At 36.6% G+C, this 18,399-nt stretch overlaps 1 protein-coding gene across 4 annotated transcripts in view; it reads right to left on the bottom strand.

Annotated features, from left to right (window-relative positions):
- The window catches only part of MED32 (mediator of RNA polymerase II transcription subunit-like protein), a 35,381-nt gene extending 19,820 nt beyond the window's left edge, over positions 1–15,561 (bottom strand). For 3 of the 4 annotated variants that reach the window (XM_089792906.1, XM_089792909.1, XM_089792907.1), the window contains exon 1: positions 15,010–15,515. In XM_089792906.1, coding sequence (XP_089649032.1) covers positions 15,043–15,483 — 441 coding nt within the window. In that variant the 5' untranslated portion in view covers positions 15,484–15,515 and the 3' untranslated portion in view covers positions 15,010–15,042. Of the gene's footprint in view, positions 1–15,009 lie in introns of all 4 variants that reach the window. The other variant, XM_089792905.1, reaches the window with a different exon arrangement.
- Positions 15,562–18,399: the final 2,838 nt, after the last annotated feature.

Here is an 18,399-nt window from a genome sequence, read left to right as displayed (position 1 = left end):
CACATGTAAAGGAACTCATTAAGAATTTATTAGAGTCCAAAAAGGTGTACAAACCCAAGCATAGTTTCAAGGTAGTTGAGTATGATATAGAGGGCAGTGTCTTGGAGAAAAGCTATGATATGTACACTAAGGATGAAGTGGAAGGGGGGGGGGGGGGGAATATGAGCTTTAAAGGGGGTATTGGATGGAGCTCTCAGAAGAAGAATAAGAAAGCTAAGGGGAGTGATTCTGACCGAGATAGTAACATAGATGAGGGACTAAAGAGAGGCTCTCAGAAGAAAGGAAGTGGAGGAAAGGGTTCAAGTAATAGGAGCCAGAACAAGGATAGGGTTTTGGTTCCCTCAAATGATGAATTTCTTATTCACAGAATGGAAAGGAAAAGAAAAACGATGATGGCTCAAGAGGAGGGGGTTGAGAATTTTTCCAAGAATATGGCTCTGGACAAAGAGGATTATGGTGGGAAGGAACAACCCCCTGGTCATAACAAGGATGAGGGGGAGATGGGTTTTTAAAAAGGGCTTATGGGTAATCCTGGGACCATTCTAAAGGAAGTTGGTAACCTAAGAAAACAAATGCAGATTATTTTTAAGGAAATTGAGCAGATCAGCAAGATAGCCAAAGGGGAACACACTTTGGGTCAACATATTGATCTGCTATCTGAAGTAATAGGTAATGCTGAAGAGGTAAAAAATCTAATGAAAAAGGTCCCAATGTTTGAAGATAAAAACATTGTTTTGGAGAAGGCTATTAGTGATACTCAGAAGAGGATGGACAGCCTGGAGGCCAAAATGGGTAATATTGAAAAGATGATTAAGAAGATGGCTGATCATAATAGCAACATCTTAAAGATAGTGGCAGATAATTTCAGCAATGCTCTAAAAAAGTTCGAGGAGGATAAAGGGCATGATTCCGCTATTGTGATCGAGAGTCAGGGATTGAGTAAGCGCACAAGGGCTCATTCCAAGAAGGGCGGGGATGCAAACAAGATGGAGGAAATGAAGGCTACTGCGAAGAACATGCACATCCTAGCAAATCAAGCTACTAACCTGCTGAAGACTATCTAGTTGTTCGAGTGTTGGTTTTTTGCTGTCCTATTGCAATTTTTTTTCAGCTTCGTTTTTGGTTGGCCTCCTGCTTATATGTTTGTCTCTGATCTCTATGAGGCCTATTAGTTTGTGAACTTTGTTGTTAGACCTTTTGTGTTTCGTTTTAGACTTCTATGCTGCTAGTTCTTTTGTTTTACTCTTAAGACTTTTTGATACTTCGTAAAAGGTTTCGGGTCCTTTAAAACATGTTTTTACTTAATCAAAACTCATTAATAGCATGCATAAGATTAATTTTAAAAACCTCTAAACAAGGATTCCCTCTCAATAAGGATGAATTCAATTGACTCAAATGATAATGATGTAACTATTAGAAGCATGAATGTTGATGATATTCCTATGGAGAAGTATTGTAAAAACATGATTAGATCATTATCATGATGTTATGTTATTACATTCATGACCGTGTTTGTCATTGATGTCAACATAGCAATTTTCTATGGTATCTAACAAAAGAACATCGTTAAAGATCAAGATGGTACGGACAGATCGTTGAGTACTTTCAGTAGCGAGGTTAAAGGGAGATTAAACTATGTGTCTAGTATACGTAGCTAACCTCAGAAGCATGAGATATTAAGTTTGAAAGAAGTTATGCAAGTTTAGGTGAAGATTGTTCTAAATAGAGTTTATAGAGGCATGTTCTGGTAAACTTGTTATATCTCTTAGCAGAGTTATTATTCCGATAAGCCAAAGTTAAAGATGTGAAGAAGACATGTTGGTGATGACATGGACAAGCTCACTCGTCATATGTTACATGTACGGAAAGTTATTCAAGTTGCAAGGTGAAAGATTAATGTTATCACTAAGTGTAACGTGTTCTTGATGCGGTCCTATAATAATTAATTGAGAAGGTGTAACAGCCGACTCAAGGAATTGTTTAATAGATTCGATATAAAGGAAGGACATTATCCTTTATCATGTAATTAGTATGTATAGAGTATGTATGGTAGAGTGTGAATGATTGAAGAGAGGAATGCAAAGTTAAGCAGAGCTAAGTGGAAGTAAAAGAAACTTCATTGCCGAGGTCTTATTATGTGATCTAAAGTTTGATATTTAGATCCGAGGTTTGTGACATGGTCTACAAGATTTGACAGTGATTGGTCCGATTGACAAGACAAAGGAAAGAAGTCAAAGTACAGTACACACAATTATTTTGCAAGGAATAGTTGAGAGATCAGTTGGACAATGAGTTCGGCGATCTTGTCCTAGAAGTTGTTTGAACAGTGGGTCCTTCTGTCTTCTACAACTCCTAACAAGGTTGGAATCTTCTAACAAGGATTCAAAGTCTCCTAACAGGGACTCATATGTACTAAATGTTGTAATAGACTCCTAAAAGGGCCCATCCTCTAATAAGGAATATTTATATTAGTACATCATCTTGTGGGCATCATTCCCACCGAGGTTTTCCCTCTGATCAAGGGTTTCCCTAGTTAACATATATGTTGCAATTGTCTATGTGCATCTTATTATGATTACTATTTACTTTGGTTGAATGGATATGATTGTTTAAGGTTGATAAATGTTTTAATTATTGGAGAACTGATTCACCCCCCCCCCCCCCCCCATTATCTTGGTAGACTATTGTTTCTAATAGTTGTAGACACCTAAATTTGATTACACCTCTTTGGTAATCTAATTTAGCCATCTCTAAAGGCATCATTAATTAAATTCTTATTTAATTAATCCTTTGCAATTCCCTAGCTGATTAATTTAATTAATCATCTATAGTCCTAATTGATAAATCAAATAACCTATCATTTATCAATTAAATCCTATTCTCCTATCTAATTCCAAAATCCCCATTTATTAAATAAATCTATTTGATAAATAAAATCCTCAAATCTAAAAACCCCTAACCTATCCCTAATCCTCCATTTAGCCTAATCCACCCCATCCACCCATACTAACCTAGCTTAGCCACTAACTCACCCAACCTCATTAATGCCATCCACTTGCACATCTCTAACATCCTTAATCTAATCCTAAACCCAAGCCTAATCCACCCCCTAATGTTGTCACATTCCCTAAACAAGTTTAAGACTTTCCTAAACCAAATCAAGGTCCCCTCTCCAAAATATCCCAACCACCAAGCCATGAGTGCTCTTACAAACCATAAAAGACTCTTACAAGCCCACTCATGACTCTTACATCCCTTTTCCATACTCAATCTCCCTCATCATGCCTTTAACCAACCCCTTATCCTATCCTCTCACACTCATCCTCCTTGTGACAAGTGTCACCTTCCCATTGGTGCTAAACAAGCACAATCCATGTGCTCTCCTTTGAGTGCATCCTAGCCCTCCTTAAGCTTTCATCTCTCCTTGCATCTAAACCATCCATCCCTCTACCCCTTGGCCTATAAATTGAATCCCCTCCCAAGCCATTTCATCACAATCCTTTAAGCCAAAGTTATAATGCTAGTTTGAAAACCAAAAGCCATCAACCATACCCTTATAATGCCAAATTGAGAGCTCACAAAGCTACCAATTTGCCATTTACTCATCCCCATCATTGAAGCATAGAGCAAGTTTGAGCATACATACCAATCCTTTACTTAGACTCATCCCTAAATCAAGTGACCATCCTCATTGGGAGAGCCATTCTATGGCTCATATTCTCATTTGAGGGTTTCACTTTGTCTCTCATATATGTTATGGTTTTTATGCTTAGTTAATGCTTTTGTTTTTGAATAGATTAGTATTACTTGCTAACATATTTCTCATATACAACAGTAACCTCCCTCTAAGTTTGAACTTCTCCCTCTCAATCAAAAAACTCAATTTGAGCACAAATGTGAATCATTAAGGCAATATCCTCATTTCTTCTTGTTGCATCCCCAGTAAGCAAAAGAGAAAGTACCTCATAAGATCATCCTATCAGAGAGACCAAACCAAATTGCACACTAAAAAAAATAACCATGCAATACTTATTTCTACAATTTTATACAATACTTATCTCTGCATCTTGCACCTAATCATTCATAGCAAGAAGAATCCATACATCACATACTAAGGCTCAATTACTGTCATAGACAGTGGAGGCACCTCAAGATTAAAATTTGCACGCTTGATTGCCTTTGGACTCTTCAAATCAAGAATACAAAAAAATCGATTTGCATCTATAAGACAAACCACTCCATTTCCCCAAATAGCACATAACATTCTACTCCCAACACTCCTTGTCCATGCTTATTTGGGGTTGTTGAAGCTCCCTGTGAATGTTATGTTGATAGAAGGACCCATCTTGCACGGCGCAAATCAAAGTTTCCTCATCATTCCATCCCAAGTCAATCAATCTCCTCAAATCGATCCTACAAATTAGAGGCCAAAAGAACTCTTGCAGAATTAAATATCTGCAACTTACATCTTGTTGACGCGGCATGTAGTTGGACTATCTTAGAATTATCCTTTATGACTACAATTAGCCCTCCTAAAAGGGCTAAGCCATAAATTTCTTGTTTTCGGTAATACCATTGTTTACAACTTCTCATTTTGTTGCTACAGACACAGATTAGATTCAATAACAAACAATGCATCCACATCTCTGATTAGATCTATGAAACTGCACCTACACCTCCATATTATAGTCCTTACTAACCTATGCCAAATAGTTAGAGTCGATTATAAACTCATGGAACTTTCACAACCTGAATCTCGAATAGTATGGAATAAAACTCCTATTCTGCACGAAGATTTAGAGTTTCATGTAATAAATCACAGCACAACACGATCACCTGATCATCACACAAAGAACGCGCCAAAAAAAAAAATGGTCCTCACAATGATGAAAACCCAAACAATATATTGAGTATGAGTTGGAAAGGAAGCGCTAAAGGAATAACGACAATGTCATTCGATTAAAAGAGGACACAAGAACTAATCCATCGATCTTGACAATACCGAAGGGAGACAGGCGGAGCTAAAATTTATGGAGACACGATGTCATTAAAAATATGAAGCATTACTGTTGTCATTTTAGCCATGTGGAGGTTTGCGTTGGAAAAGATGGTTTTAGCATCAAAGTTTTAGAGATTAGCTTATTATTGTGACCCTTGTAGGCTTATATGTTGATTAGAGGGTTTTATTAAGGATTGGGATTTATGATGGGGCATAATTTCATATTATCATATTATAATAAAGTGCAAATATAAAAATATCTTTTATCCCACATTGAGGAGAAAAGTAAGTTAGCTCCCATAAGGAAAGAACAAATTAACATGAGAGGTTCTTTTCTTATCATCCAACTATTGTCATTTGCAATTGATGAGTTTTGTGGAGCCAAGGATTTAAGCATATTATCTACTTGGTCTTTGGGAAGGAAAACTCTCATAAATTAGCATAACTGAGGTAGTGAAATATCCTCTAAAGGGTTGCAAATTGGAAGGGATTTTTCAATCCTTTCATTTATGCTTAAATTGGAGACTACATTTATTGTTGGTTGCAACAGTGTCATGAACAGTGTCGTGGATAGTACCCTTGCTACAGTACTTGGCTTAATTATGATTGCAATTTCATCTCCTTCATTGGGCAATTTGTATTTCAGGTTTACATTCAATTTGCATCATTTAAATTGGTCATTTGGCATTGTAAAGGTGGCTGTCATAAGGTAGCTGTAGATGCACATTTTATATCAAATTTATTATGTCATTTGTATTCAGGTTTTTTGGGGTTGCAAAGCCAATAGCCTTGGAATATTATGTTAAGTATTGAATTAGAAAATATCTCACTAGAGGAATGATAAGTTGCAGGTCCATATATATTGGATGTAATGTGCATATTTATATCTTTCATGATTGACATAATAGTATGCATGCCAAGTGCTTGACAAAATATCATTTGGCTGTAAGCACACAATTTTCATTTAGAATTCACATATATGCTTTTGAAAAGCCAAAAGAGAATTGCATATGCATTTAGTTCTTTGCTTAGATATAGTAGTAATCAATTACAGGGTTTTAGATTCCCTTTGATATCATTTAAAGCAAGCATAATCAGTCTGAAACTCAAAAACAGCAAGCATAGAGATTGTATTGAAAATGTTTGACAATATTCCTTGACATGTAAATCAGCAAGTTGAGGTCCGAATTGTCAAAGGATATTTCAGCGGTATCAGAGTTTGATTGCAAAGTGTTTGATGAAATGTCAAACAACTAAATTATAAAAGGATTTAGTGTTTGTTGAAGTTATAACCAGTTGGGGGGGGGGGGGGTTATTACAGTGGTATCAAAGCTTGATTGCAAAGTTTTTGACAAAATGTCAAACAACTGAATTATAAAAGAATTTGGTGTTTGTCGAAGTTATAACTAGTTGGGGTTATTACAGTGGTAACAAAGTGGTAACAAAGTGGTTTCTTGCCATCCTGTGGGGGAGGAAAGTTATTTTATTTTCAGATTTGTTGTTGCCTTTCAAGTGACCAGCACTCTAGCATTTTTTTCCCATGAACAAACCATCTTGTGGGGGAGGAAAGTTATTTTATTTTCAGATTTGTTGTTGCCTTTGGAGTGACCAGCACTCTAGCATTTTTGCCATGAACAGACATAGAAGGACTAGTAGTTCTAGAAGCCAATGGAGTAATCAGGAAGTTACCAAAAAAAATGAATGGTTTGTGCGAAAGTATGGAGAAACTTAAGCTTCATCAACAAAGGTTGGCAAAGAGCTTGTTGGATCCAGAGACAGTGGAGAGGGTAGCAAGTTATATGGTTTCTACCCTTAGAAGGCCAATATCGAGATTATAGGGAAGGAAGCTTTAGTTTTCCCCAACGAGTGTCTATGATGCAGATGTACCTGTATTTAGTACCACATCTATCAGTCCTATTTGCAGTGTTGACGATGGACTTATTTCACAAGGACATGTGGTTGTGTTAGTGGCAGCTGAGGATAGTGGCACTAAGCTTCAGCAAGTTGAGGCTCCCAGAGATGTTGTAGTTAGTGCACAGACAATCAATGCAGTTGTTACAAATGATACCTCAGGCTCTCTCGAGGAGGGGATTATTATTGGAGATTTGTATGTGAGTTGTCATAGTATTACTTTAGTACAGGAGGCAATTGCTTCCTCAAGTGGGACCAATGCATGTATGGAGTCACCCAGCAATGATGTTGGTGAGCAGAGTCGGTAGATGTTTGTTCATGCTCTAGTACTATTGATTCACAGTCTGGCATAAAGTCATGTGTGCAGAGTCAAGTGATAGCAGTTGAGGTTGTGTCAGATGGTGGGGATGCAGATAGTATGGACAACTCTTATGATTTGTTGAAAATTGTTGTAAGTTGCACCAGGTATGATACCTCTTGTCAGATATTGGGGAATGACTCCAAGGAGGTTTTGGATGAGTCCCAGGACTCAGATGGTGGGGATGTAGATAGTATGGACAACTTTTATGATTTGTTGAAAATTGTTGTAAGTTGCACCAGGTATGATACCTCTTGTCAAATATTGGGGGATGACTCCGAGGAGGTTTTGGATGAGTCCCAGGATTGTTGTTTAGTGGATCTTACTATTGAAGTGGAAGCTAAGACATGCTGGGAGATTGATATTGCAAGGCCTTCCATTTCTTCGGATGAGGAGTTGATTGAGGTACATAGTAATTGTATCTCGGATGCAAAGTTGTGTGAAGATGATCGCACACGTATGAGCAATCTTGTGGTGGGCAGTTCTGATTCAATTTCCTATCACAATGCAGTTAGTGATACATAGTGCTTGCATAGGATTCTGGGGTTACAAAGGCATCGTATGACTTATCAGCTGAAGGTGAGTAATAGTGACATTTCTTCATCTCTTCATCATTATGATGCTATTTGTCAGATGCTAGCTACATCTAGTTGAGGTGCTTCTGTGTCAGATGAGCTCGTTGATGCGCTTCGAGAAGCTATCAGGAACTTGAAGCATAGTTGACAGCCTCTCAAAGCATAGTTACTCTCAATTCATTACTAACAAGAATTACCTTTTGGAGTGGGATAGCACTTGTTATGAGACGTTGGTGGGGAAAGAGGAGGTAGTTGAGCTCATTCAAGAGCTTGAGATGATTTTGGACTCTCTTCAATATACTGCATAGGCTCTTTAGGAGTCACAATCATAGTTGGATGAGGTTACCGTGGAGTTGTGAGTACAATCAACACCAGGCCTAAACCCTATTCAGTTACATATTGAGGTTGGTGGTAGGTTTGCTTCCATGGTTGGAAATGAGGCACATGATGATGTGGCAAATACATTTGTCCAAGATATGGGTGTAGTTGGTATCGATGAGGTAAGAGTATCATTACAGTCAAGCTCTCATGTTGATTTGCTTCCTTCTACTGGAATTAAATCTATTTCTTCATTTCATACAGCTAAAAGCATGAAACAATTACCAGTGCCACATTTTCAGAGGGATCAATTATAGGTTGTAGGGGAGCAGGTTGATGCTTCCACATATAATTTATGCTATATAGAATCCTTCATGGAGTATCTATTGGAGAGTTCAAATGTGTTGGAGGATTCATACAGAGTATATGAGGGTACTTTCGTTTAAGGCTCTCGTGTTATACAGATGTTGATGGGAAAGATTGTAGAGACTTTGTCTACTATGCTTCCCCATAGGGATATCGTGGTTGGATTTGTTGTGAGGATTGACCAGGGTTCCGCCCATTCAATGGTTTGGAGTCAGATATTGGAACCGTCTGCTGATTCCTAGCTTGATGATGAGCCCTTGACAGAGATTGGGAGTTTTTATCGACATAACACTCTAAGGAGTGCTCATCACTTTTCTTTTGACCCACAGGTAGAGGACTTGGTTTCACGTCGGTGTGGGTTGGCTACAATTTCATACCATCCATTATGGGATGGGTTAGCACCATCTTTCGCATATGGGATTGATAACTGCAAGTTACACCCCTTGCAGTATCTACACACCCAAGACAGTTTGGCAGAGTTTGGAGTTGGTGGTAGTGTATCAGGTACCTATAGTTGTTATTGTCTCCATAGTGCAGTTGGGTGTAAGTATGGGACTCGGATGTGGACAAAGTTGGTATTTCAATTGGGTTGAGTTTCGGTGAGTTATTGCCTTCATCAACGCCCAGGGTCAGTTTTCAGACGATTCTGATGGTGATGTTAATTGTTTGGGAGTTGGTGCTACAGGAGTTTCTTGTACACTGCAGGGATAGTACACAATTCTACCCTTGGGATCCAGGTGGACTGTGATGTTCATTTTGTTTCAGGAATTGCTTGGGGACAAGCAATCTTAGAGAGGGAGGACTACAATATCCCCATTTTTTTAGAAGCATCAAAGTTTCAAAGATTAGCCTATTATTGTGACCTTCATAAGCTAATATGGTGGCTAGAGGGTTTTATTAAGGATTGGCACTTTATGATGGGGGCATAATTTCATATTATCATATTATAATAAAGTGCAAATATAAGAATATCTTTTATCCCACATTGGGGAGAACGGTAAGTAAGCTCCCACAAGGAAAGAACAAATTAACATGAGACGATTTTTTCTTATCCTTTGATTATTGTCATTTGCATTTGATGAGTTTTGTAAAGCCAAAAGTTTCTGCATATTATCTACTTGGTCTTTGGGAACGAAAACTCTCATAGATTAGCATAACTGAGGTGGTGAAATATCCTCTGAAGGGTTGCAAATTGGAAGAAATTCTTCAATCGTTTCATTTGTGCTTAAATTGGAGAATACATTTATTGTTGGATGCTACAGTGTCGTGAATAGTGCCATGAACAATCTCATGAACAGTACCCACGCTATAGTACCCGCGCTACAAACTTGGCTTGATTATGATTGCAATTTCATGTCCTTCGTTGGGCGATTCGTATATCAAGTTCTACCTTCAATTTGCATCATTTAAATTGGTCATTTGGCATTGTAAAGGTGGCTGTCATAAGGTAGTTGTAGATGCACATTTTATATCAGATTTAGAATGTCATTTGTACTCAAAATTTTGGGGTTGCAAAGTCAAGAGCCTTGGAATATTAAGTTAGGCATTGAATTAAAAAAATATCTCACTAAAGAAGTGATAAGTTGTAGGTCCGTATATATTGGATGTAATAAGCATATTTATATCTTTCATGATTAACATAATAGTATGCATGCCAAGTGTTTGACAAAATACCAATTGGCTGTAAGCACGCATTTTCCAATTAGAATTCATCTATAAATATGTTTTTGAAAAGCCAAAAGAGAATTCCATAAGCATTTAGTTTTTTGCTTAGATATGGTAGTAATCAATTACAGCCTTTTAGATTCTCTTTCATATCATTTGAAGCAAGCATAATCAGTCTGAAACTCACAAATAGCAAGCATAGAGATTGTATTGGAAGTGTTTAACACTATTCCGTGAGCTATAAATCAGCAAGTTGAGGTCCGACTTGGCAAGGGATAGAGCTTGATTGCAAGGTATTTGACAAAATGTCAAACAACTAAATTATAAAAGCATTTGGTATTTGTCGAAGTTATAACCAATTGGGATTATTACAGTGGTATTAGAGCTTGATTGCAAAGTTTTTGACGAAATGTCAAACAAATGAATTATAAAAACATTTGATATTTGTCGAAGTTATAACCAATTGGGGTAATTACAGTGGTATCAGAGCTTGATTGCAAAGTTTTTGACGAAATCTCAAACAACTGAATTATAAAAGAATTTAGTGTTTGTCGAAGTTATCAACTAGGCTCTAATACCATGTTGGATTTAGATCCCAAAAAATTAAGATAAATAGCAATAACAAATAACCAGAAAAGATGCAAGAGATGCACAAAATATCCTAGGAAAACCCTTTCTAAAATGAAGGGAAAAACCTAACCACACAAGAAAATATCACTTTATTGATAATAAAATTCAAGTGTAAAATGCGTATCACTTGATGAGATATATAACTTAAAGAGAGACTCTTCAAATTCCATCTTAAGGTGACTCTTTATTACAATTACACCTCTTTGTATTTCCATGCCTTAATGCATGTTGAATGACACATGTCTTTATTTAATATTATAATTTATCACAAATGTCATTTTCAGTTGAAGGTGATCATAACAAAATTAACGCCTAGAGATAAATATTTCTATCGCAGATATAAACTCCAACACTTTTTTTATCATACCATGACATCTTTGTATATGCACATAGTTGTACTCATGCATTCAAAGTATATTGCTCTAGATTAAATTAGTTATGCTCCCTTATTGGTTCGTGTTTTCTTTGCATTCTTTCCTGTGACTTTAGTACATAGTTGTATTGTCATTGGAACTCCATCTTAGGTTGTGAAATGGCACTATTTTTTTATCAAGCATCTGCTTGTTTGTGTTTACCTTCCTCCTTTTCTACAGCGTCAATTTTATTTTAACGAGTTTTTGGCATTCAACATTTATTATATGTGGTGATTCTCTTTTGTTTTCACCGTTGCATTAACCTTGCAATTAGTATTGCAAGTATCAATTTCAGTGTGTTACTTCATCAACATCAATTCACGAAGGTTTTTGTTATCCTCTGTATTTGTATAAGGGAACTATTTTTTTGAGCTCACTATAATTTTTGCTTTACACAAGTATGACGTAACTGGTGTTGAGTATATGTGAAGGCTAAGGATAGGTCTCTAAGCAAGGACAATTACTATCCACGCAGCAGGAAAGATGCATAGTGTGCCATGCGTATGGAAATCCTCCATGCTACATTAGATATGAAGTGATCAAACAACATCTTCAGTTCCTTGACTAATTACACCGAGACATCTTCTAGGAGCTTCACAAGTCCTCCCTCTATTGTAAAGGGCAAGGAGAATCAGTGGTTTGAATTTGAGCAGTCAAATAATTGGCCTTCATTTGTGCCTAGGAAGGAGAGCAGAAGGTCTCTGCCATCATTTAAGTTCCGCAACTAAATATGAAGTTGACTTGTTCAAAGTGATTATTATGAAGAGCCAATGGAAGAAAAAGAAATTAGCATTTATAAAAACAATAAGAAAAGACACCAATTCTCAGCAAAGTTCATTGTACTTTCATTATTCTTGTGATGGAGTTCGCAAGACCACGGTGTTTCTCTAGTTATTTAGAAACAAATTTCACTGCAGGCAAGGTGATGAGTATAGCACAAGAGTTTATGGCCATATATGGACTTTCTGACAGGAGTTAATTTATTGTGATTGTATTATCTCTTGGTGGGCAAGTCTTTGTGACAGGTAATGAGTACTGCACTAAAGTAACTATCAGATAAGTTTGAAATGGCTGAATGGTAATCTCTTTCAGTATTTATCTCTATATATCTTTTATGATAGATTGATTTTATTAATCTCTCTTGGTTGTAGTATGCATCAAGATGATGAGAGATTATATGCTGACTATAACATAGGGACTTGTAATCATGGGACTGAATTGATGTTGTTAAATGAGAAAGACAAATTCAGCTTTAGAGGGAAGTTAAATCAGCTATTTTCTTGTAATGATCAAAGTTATTCCTATTGAGAGGGAGTCTTTATGGAATCCCTGTCATTTTTACAAATGTTGTCACAAGTTGATTGTGTTGTACAAATCTTGAGGTAACGAGTCTTGGCCATGATTTTCTCGCTTATTCATTACGAGCTCTTATTCATAAAGTTGTAAGTACAGCTATGGTAACTCTTTCACTTAATCATAGTGAACATCGTGTAGAGAGAGTCCATGATGTCATCATGTTGAGAGATTCTGAGATGGGAATTGGAGGTCATGTTGAGATCTTCCATGACAGCATCATGTTGAGACAGTCTGTGATGTAAGCTAGTTGTCAGCCTTACAGGCTTGTCATGTTGAGAGATTCCATGACAGCATCACACTGAGAGAGTCTGTGGTGTAAGAGCCTTGCAGGCTTGTCATGTTAAGAGATTTCATGACAGCATCACATTGAGAGAATCTGTGATAAAAGCTGGTAGTGATTTTTCCAGGTTTTTCATGTTGAGTGATTCCATATGTTATGCTGAGATAACATTTTTTATGAGAATCTATGTGATTAGAATTTATCTTTAACATATTGAGAGATTGCAGCTATGTGTGACTACTATGCTAAAGATCAGCGTTGAAGATTGTAGCTGCATTTCAAATTAAGTCCATCAAAATTTCCTACAAACAGAAGAAAACATTTACAATTGCACAAAGAAAAACTATCTTGCTCATAAGCAGACACATTCTAATTAATCAATCAAAACCAAAGTTATCCCATTCTAACAATGACTCCTAATCACAAAATTTTAATGCCTTATCGCCATTGTTGAAGATAATCATTATCATTTCGCTCACAAAGCAGACTTCTATTGTCAAAAATCTAATAAAAACTAAAAATCCAAGATAATAAACTAACCGCGGGTTGTTATTATCCACAAAAGAATTCTATGTAAGATGAGCATTACAGTCTACCAGGACGCCAAATTTATTGTTGATATCAACAGAAGGTTCCAAAATTTGTGGAAAAACATTTACAACTTCTGAGATAAACTCATGAACTCTTTCATTCCTACTACGCATTTAGAATTATCATTATGAACAATATGTACAATGCAAAAGATTATTATACCAACATCTAATGATTTTTAGCATTTGTGAATACTAATAAAACTTTCAATTTCTTTTTCCTGAATTTTGCAAAAGAAATGTCATAGAATACAATGCCAAGAATCTATTTGCAAGTCAATTGTATAGCATTGAATCCACTAAGCCAAAAGCAAGGAACAAGCTATCAGAAACAAAAGCTGAAATTACATTTCATTAAAATTTCCAATCGGCTTGCTGTTAAGGGTATTGACTGCTGGTTAAACTTTGGGGTCATTTTTCTTGCCGCCAAGCTGCAAACCACAGGACCATTGAACATACAGAGTCTGGGTTTCTGCCAGGGTGCTTAGCTCGAGGGTTTGGACCATTTGTATACTGCAGGAGATGAGATTCCTTATTTGTAGAGGGCAAAAATTCCAAACGCAACAATATTTTAAAAAGCATTTACTTGAGCCAAATGGTATGAGGATGGGGTTTAAGATTTCACAATACAACAAGCTTTCCAATCCCCAGGAAACATGACCCAGAGTTGAAAGCAGGTAAAACACTGGATCCATATTATCTGGGTGTGGGGACAAGCCTGGATGCTAGCAAATTTACCTAATGATAAAAATACATATACTTCGTTGAAAATTCCATTTTGTGAGCATTCTGCAATCATTTCATTTCATTGCTTCAACATGTGAGAAATTATATCAAACAACTCGAGTGCGTTGTCAATGATTCTACAGTTGAGATGCATCTCTAGAAGAGCATTTCCAACTACGATATCTGGAAAAAAAATCTCCCCAAATGTTGTAAGTATTGCATTGCGAGAGAGTTAAAAAAGGGCGTTTGGCAAACAAAACAAAAAGAACCAAACTTTAACAAATCTTATAAGCAGAGCAGATTATTGCTCCATGACTATATAATATCTCAAAAGGGCAAGGCAGAGTGTAAATGTCAGGTGCGTTTGATATGAAGAAACTAAGTCCTGGTGTTCAAGTTATTAGTCGTCAAAAGGGCAAAAATGTTCTTGTATTCGGAGCATATTGATGGGGTTGCAATGCAACTGTTAAAGAAGAATATCCTAAAAGAACAACGCGTATTCAAAATTCCTACTGCAGTAAAACAGGCGATAACTCAAGACATGACATATGGTAAAGCCCTTGTCCGAGTTAAATTATAGGGCGATGCCCTAATTTCTAAACCCTCGAGCCCCTAACCCCAAACTCATACAAGATTTATTGAATTCCGTTTCAAATAAAAATAATAGATCCGAAAGCTTTCATTCCTACGCAGCGTATGCACTTAGCATTAGTTAACTAAAACTAATCTAGAGAATTTTAAGTATTCCGACAGTTCATAATAAAGGAAAAATCCATTTTTTCCAGAAATCAATTACCCATCAAAATAATCTTCATCCCGTACCTTATTTACAGCAGAGAAAAATGTTAAAGTGATTTAGTGAGAGGCGTCGTCCCCAAATCGAGCATCGAAAGCGGAGCCCTGGGGCGGGAGATTGTGAGAGGAGAAAGAGCCAGAATTTGGGGAAGCGGAGCCATGCTGCTGGAGCTCGATAACGAGCAAACGAACGGCCTTGCTCATGGCTTCCAGGCGCACGGCGCTGATAGGCGGAATGCCGACGTTAGTATGAGCGAGGGTTCCTGTGGCCTCATCGACAAGGCACTCTGAGCCGATCCTCTGCCTCACCGATTCTATGAATTCTTCTGCTTGGTCGCAAGCGACCTTAAACAGTTCCCACTGCTGCTTGAAAGTCTCCAGGGCGGCGTCTGTGGCAGCAGTTTTCCCACCCTCGGAGAGCTTGTTGGATTCGAAGACGTAGGAGGCGGATGCAACTAGGGACTGGTATGCTTTCTCCAGGGACTCCACTATCCTCTCCATAATTACTTTGAATTCCAACAACGGAAAAGAATACGGACTATTTATTATTTGGGGTCTACTTACGGAAGTGTCCGTTAGCGGATCAGCTACCTTGGGGTATTAGAATTCTTTAGTTGTTAAAATTTTCAGTCCATAAGTTGGTAAGGTTTTTAGTCCATAAGGAGTGGTGAATAGTTGAAAAAACAATTATTTTTAAATTAATTTGTATTCATTAATTCTTTATTTCAGATGGCTGATTTGAATTTTCTTTATGGGTAAAACAGATTTATTGAAACAAAAAATTATCCAAAATTATGTTCTAGAAACTTTGGTCAAATTTATAGAATCTAAAAAAGTCTGAGTGGCAGAGGAAGAGAGCGGCAACGCCATGGAAGCTCGAGCAAGGCTGGCATAAAGCGAGGCAGCCAAAACAAGGATATTAGAGCATGTACAGAATAACCGTAGACTTGGTTATTTGGATCTGTGATAACATATTTTGTGTTGTGTTTGGTGCATTTGTCGCATTGATTAGGCGAAGCCTTTCCTCTGCATTGGAGGAGGACAAGAATAATCTTAAATGGAGGGAATGGCAAAAAAAACTAGAGCTACTTGGCAACATTGGGATTGTGGTGGAATCAATTTTCATTGTTCTCCTCAAATAATTGGGAGCATTATCTTCATATTAATTATGTTGCACATATTGATCTCACTACCCCTTTTCCCTAAACTCCTCTCTAATGAACTAAACACCCTAACAAGCAAACAAGCAAAGATGTGAATGAAGGAGGTGACTTCCATTGGCAATCACCACTATTTGTGGCCGATGAGATCATCCATGGAGTTTCAGTCAATACACTATTTGAAAGCCACCATGGCTTCTATTGTGGCATCTTTTTATAGTGGGAAACATGAAGCTTCTTTAGCAAGGCTTATTTAAATTCTTCAAATGACCTCTCTCTAGGTTTTCTTTTTATTGTTTTAAATGTAGTTGCACTTTGTTTGGTTGTTAGTTTATCGATGTAGAGTTTTAATCATTTCAGTGTAACTTCCACTGGCCCATTTAACGTCACACTTATATTAATTATTTTGGTGTTTGCACGCATTAGGAGTGTTGTCATACAATGTTGCATTATATCTTGTTTCGGGCATGTTGTGGACAAGATCACTGATTGATTGCCTTGTTCAAATTGTTCTAAAACATGCACTATTGTTGTCATGTTCCTCTTTGAAATACCACATCATGAATGAATCTCCATCGCCGCTCCACGTATAACTAGATGAAAATTATTTAACAAATTCCACACACCTTATAATTTCCTTAATTCTTACAAAAATGGAAGTTGAACAAAAAATGTTTTACCTTGGGCGTCTTAATGCTAGATAACTATTTAGGGGCTCTTTGTTATGCATTAATTTGTGGCTAATATTTGATGGTAGATTTCAAACAATACTTATATTGGGGTCAATTGTCTGCCCAAAAATGATTACTCTTGCACAGTATAACCTCCACGACCAATAATATATTTGAGAAAACTATTTTCTCTCACACAAATTAAAGAGCAATTTAGCCAACATCTTTGCCATTTATGGCTTTCAATAAAACATAATGAGTGACATGTAATTGTATTCCTAAAGGAAAATATATAATAGAAATATATTAAATTTTAATGTCTTAATATCGTATTTGAATATACATGGAAATATTTATATAGTTAAATAATATATATTAGAAAATTATTTATTTTATCAAAATGTTCGTATTCCTACAAAATATGTAATTAATTTTATATTTTTTAATTATATATAAAATAATTTATTTATATATTAAAATATATACTTTTAAATAAATTTGATTCTATTTTATTTTTCCATTTAATATATTCTAAGCTTAATTTTATTTTTATTTAATCTTTGTTGTACTTTATCCTATTTAGTAATAATTATGATTGAACTATTGTACAAATTTACTTTTCTTTCTTTTTTGACATAGGTCAAGGACTCAAGCTCCATCGGAGCTCTTGCTTATAATAGCTTAAAGTTGATTTGGTTTTTTGGTGTTGAGAGATCATTGAACATCAAGTGATCAAAAAAAAAATATTTACATCGTAGGCATTTCCTTATATGAGAAGGAGAACCTCAGATAAAAGATCAATGGTTGAAACACTAACATGGACATGTACGAGCATGTAATTCATCCCAATCGTGCATCATCGTATCTTCAAAATAGGTTGTACTATGCTCCTTTTATTTGCATAGAAAGTTTAAGAGGGCTAGCTATAAAACCATAGCAGTTTAATGAACTGATAAGGTTGTAAATATATTCTTGATTGCCCTATGTAGACCCCTACTCTTAACAATTTATATGTGTTCCCTGATGCAGTATTGGGGGCAATTGATGTCATGGGAAACAAATAGGACACGGGAAGGAGTCAACACACCTAAGAACAATCAAGGGTTGTTCCCCTATTATGACTATAGTGAGACCACCGATGGCAAGTGATCAATTCCACAACCACTACAAGTTGGCAACACATTGCAGTTTACCAAACATCCATAAGTGCAAAGTGGCAGCTTGGCATATTTTATCAATGTGGTGTCATGATTGAGAACATTTGTACATTGTTTGTCTTCAAGTGAATGGAATGAAAGCATGGACCATACTTTGTTGATTTTGCCTTAGGACTTGCAACGGTCGAGATGAATTTTGAAAAATAGGGGAGGTCCCATTAATAAATATAATTGTGTTGATTATTATGTTCCATAGCCTAGTGATAAGGGTTTTTCCCACGATTGCCTCTATGCCCAATAGTATATAAGTTGTGGAGTGTGAAACCTTTTTCCCAAGATCATATTGATTGCTATTTGTCTATCGTTTTTGTGCTTCATCAGATGTTGAGCTTGTGCTTCTCCCTTCCATGGCCCCTGCAATGTTTATTT

The sequence above is a fragment of the Cupressus sempervirens genome, chromosome 7 (assembly GCF_028749045.1).
Source record: "Cupressus sempervirens isolate cs-2001-9-10 chromosome 7, ASM2874904v1, whole genome shotgun sequence".
In the NCBI taxonomy this organism is placed as follows: Eukaryota; Viridiplantae; Streptophyta; class Pinopsida; order Cupressales; family Cupressaceae; genus Cupressus; species Cupressus sempervirens.
The sequence above is the reverse complement of the archived record's forward strand: the minus strand, read 5'-3'. Positions and strand labels throughout refer to the sequence as shown.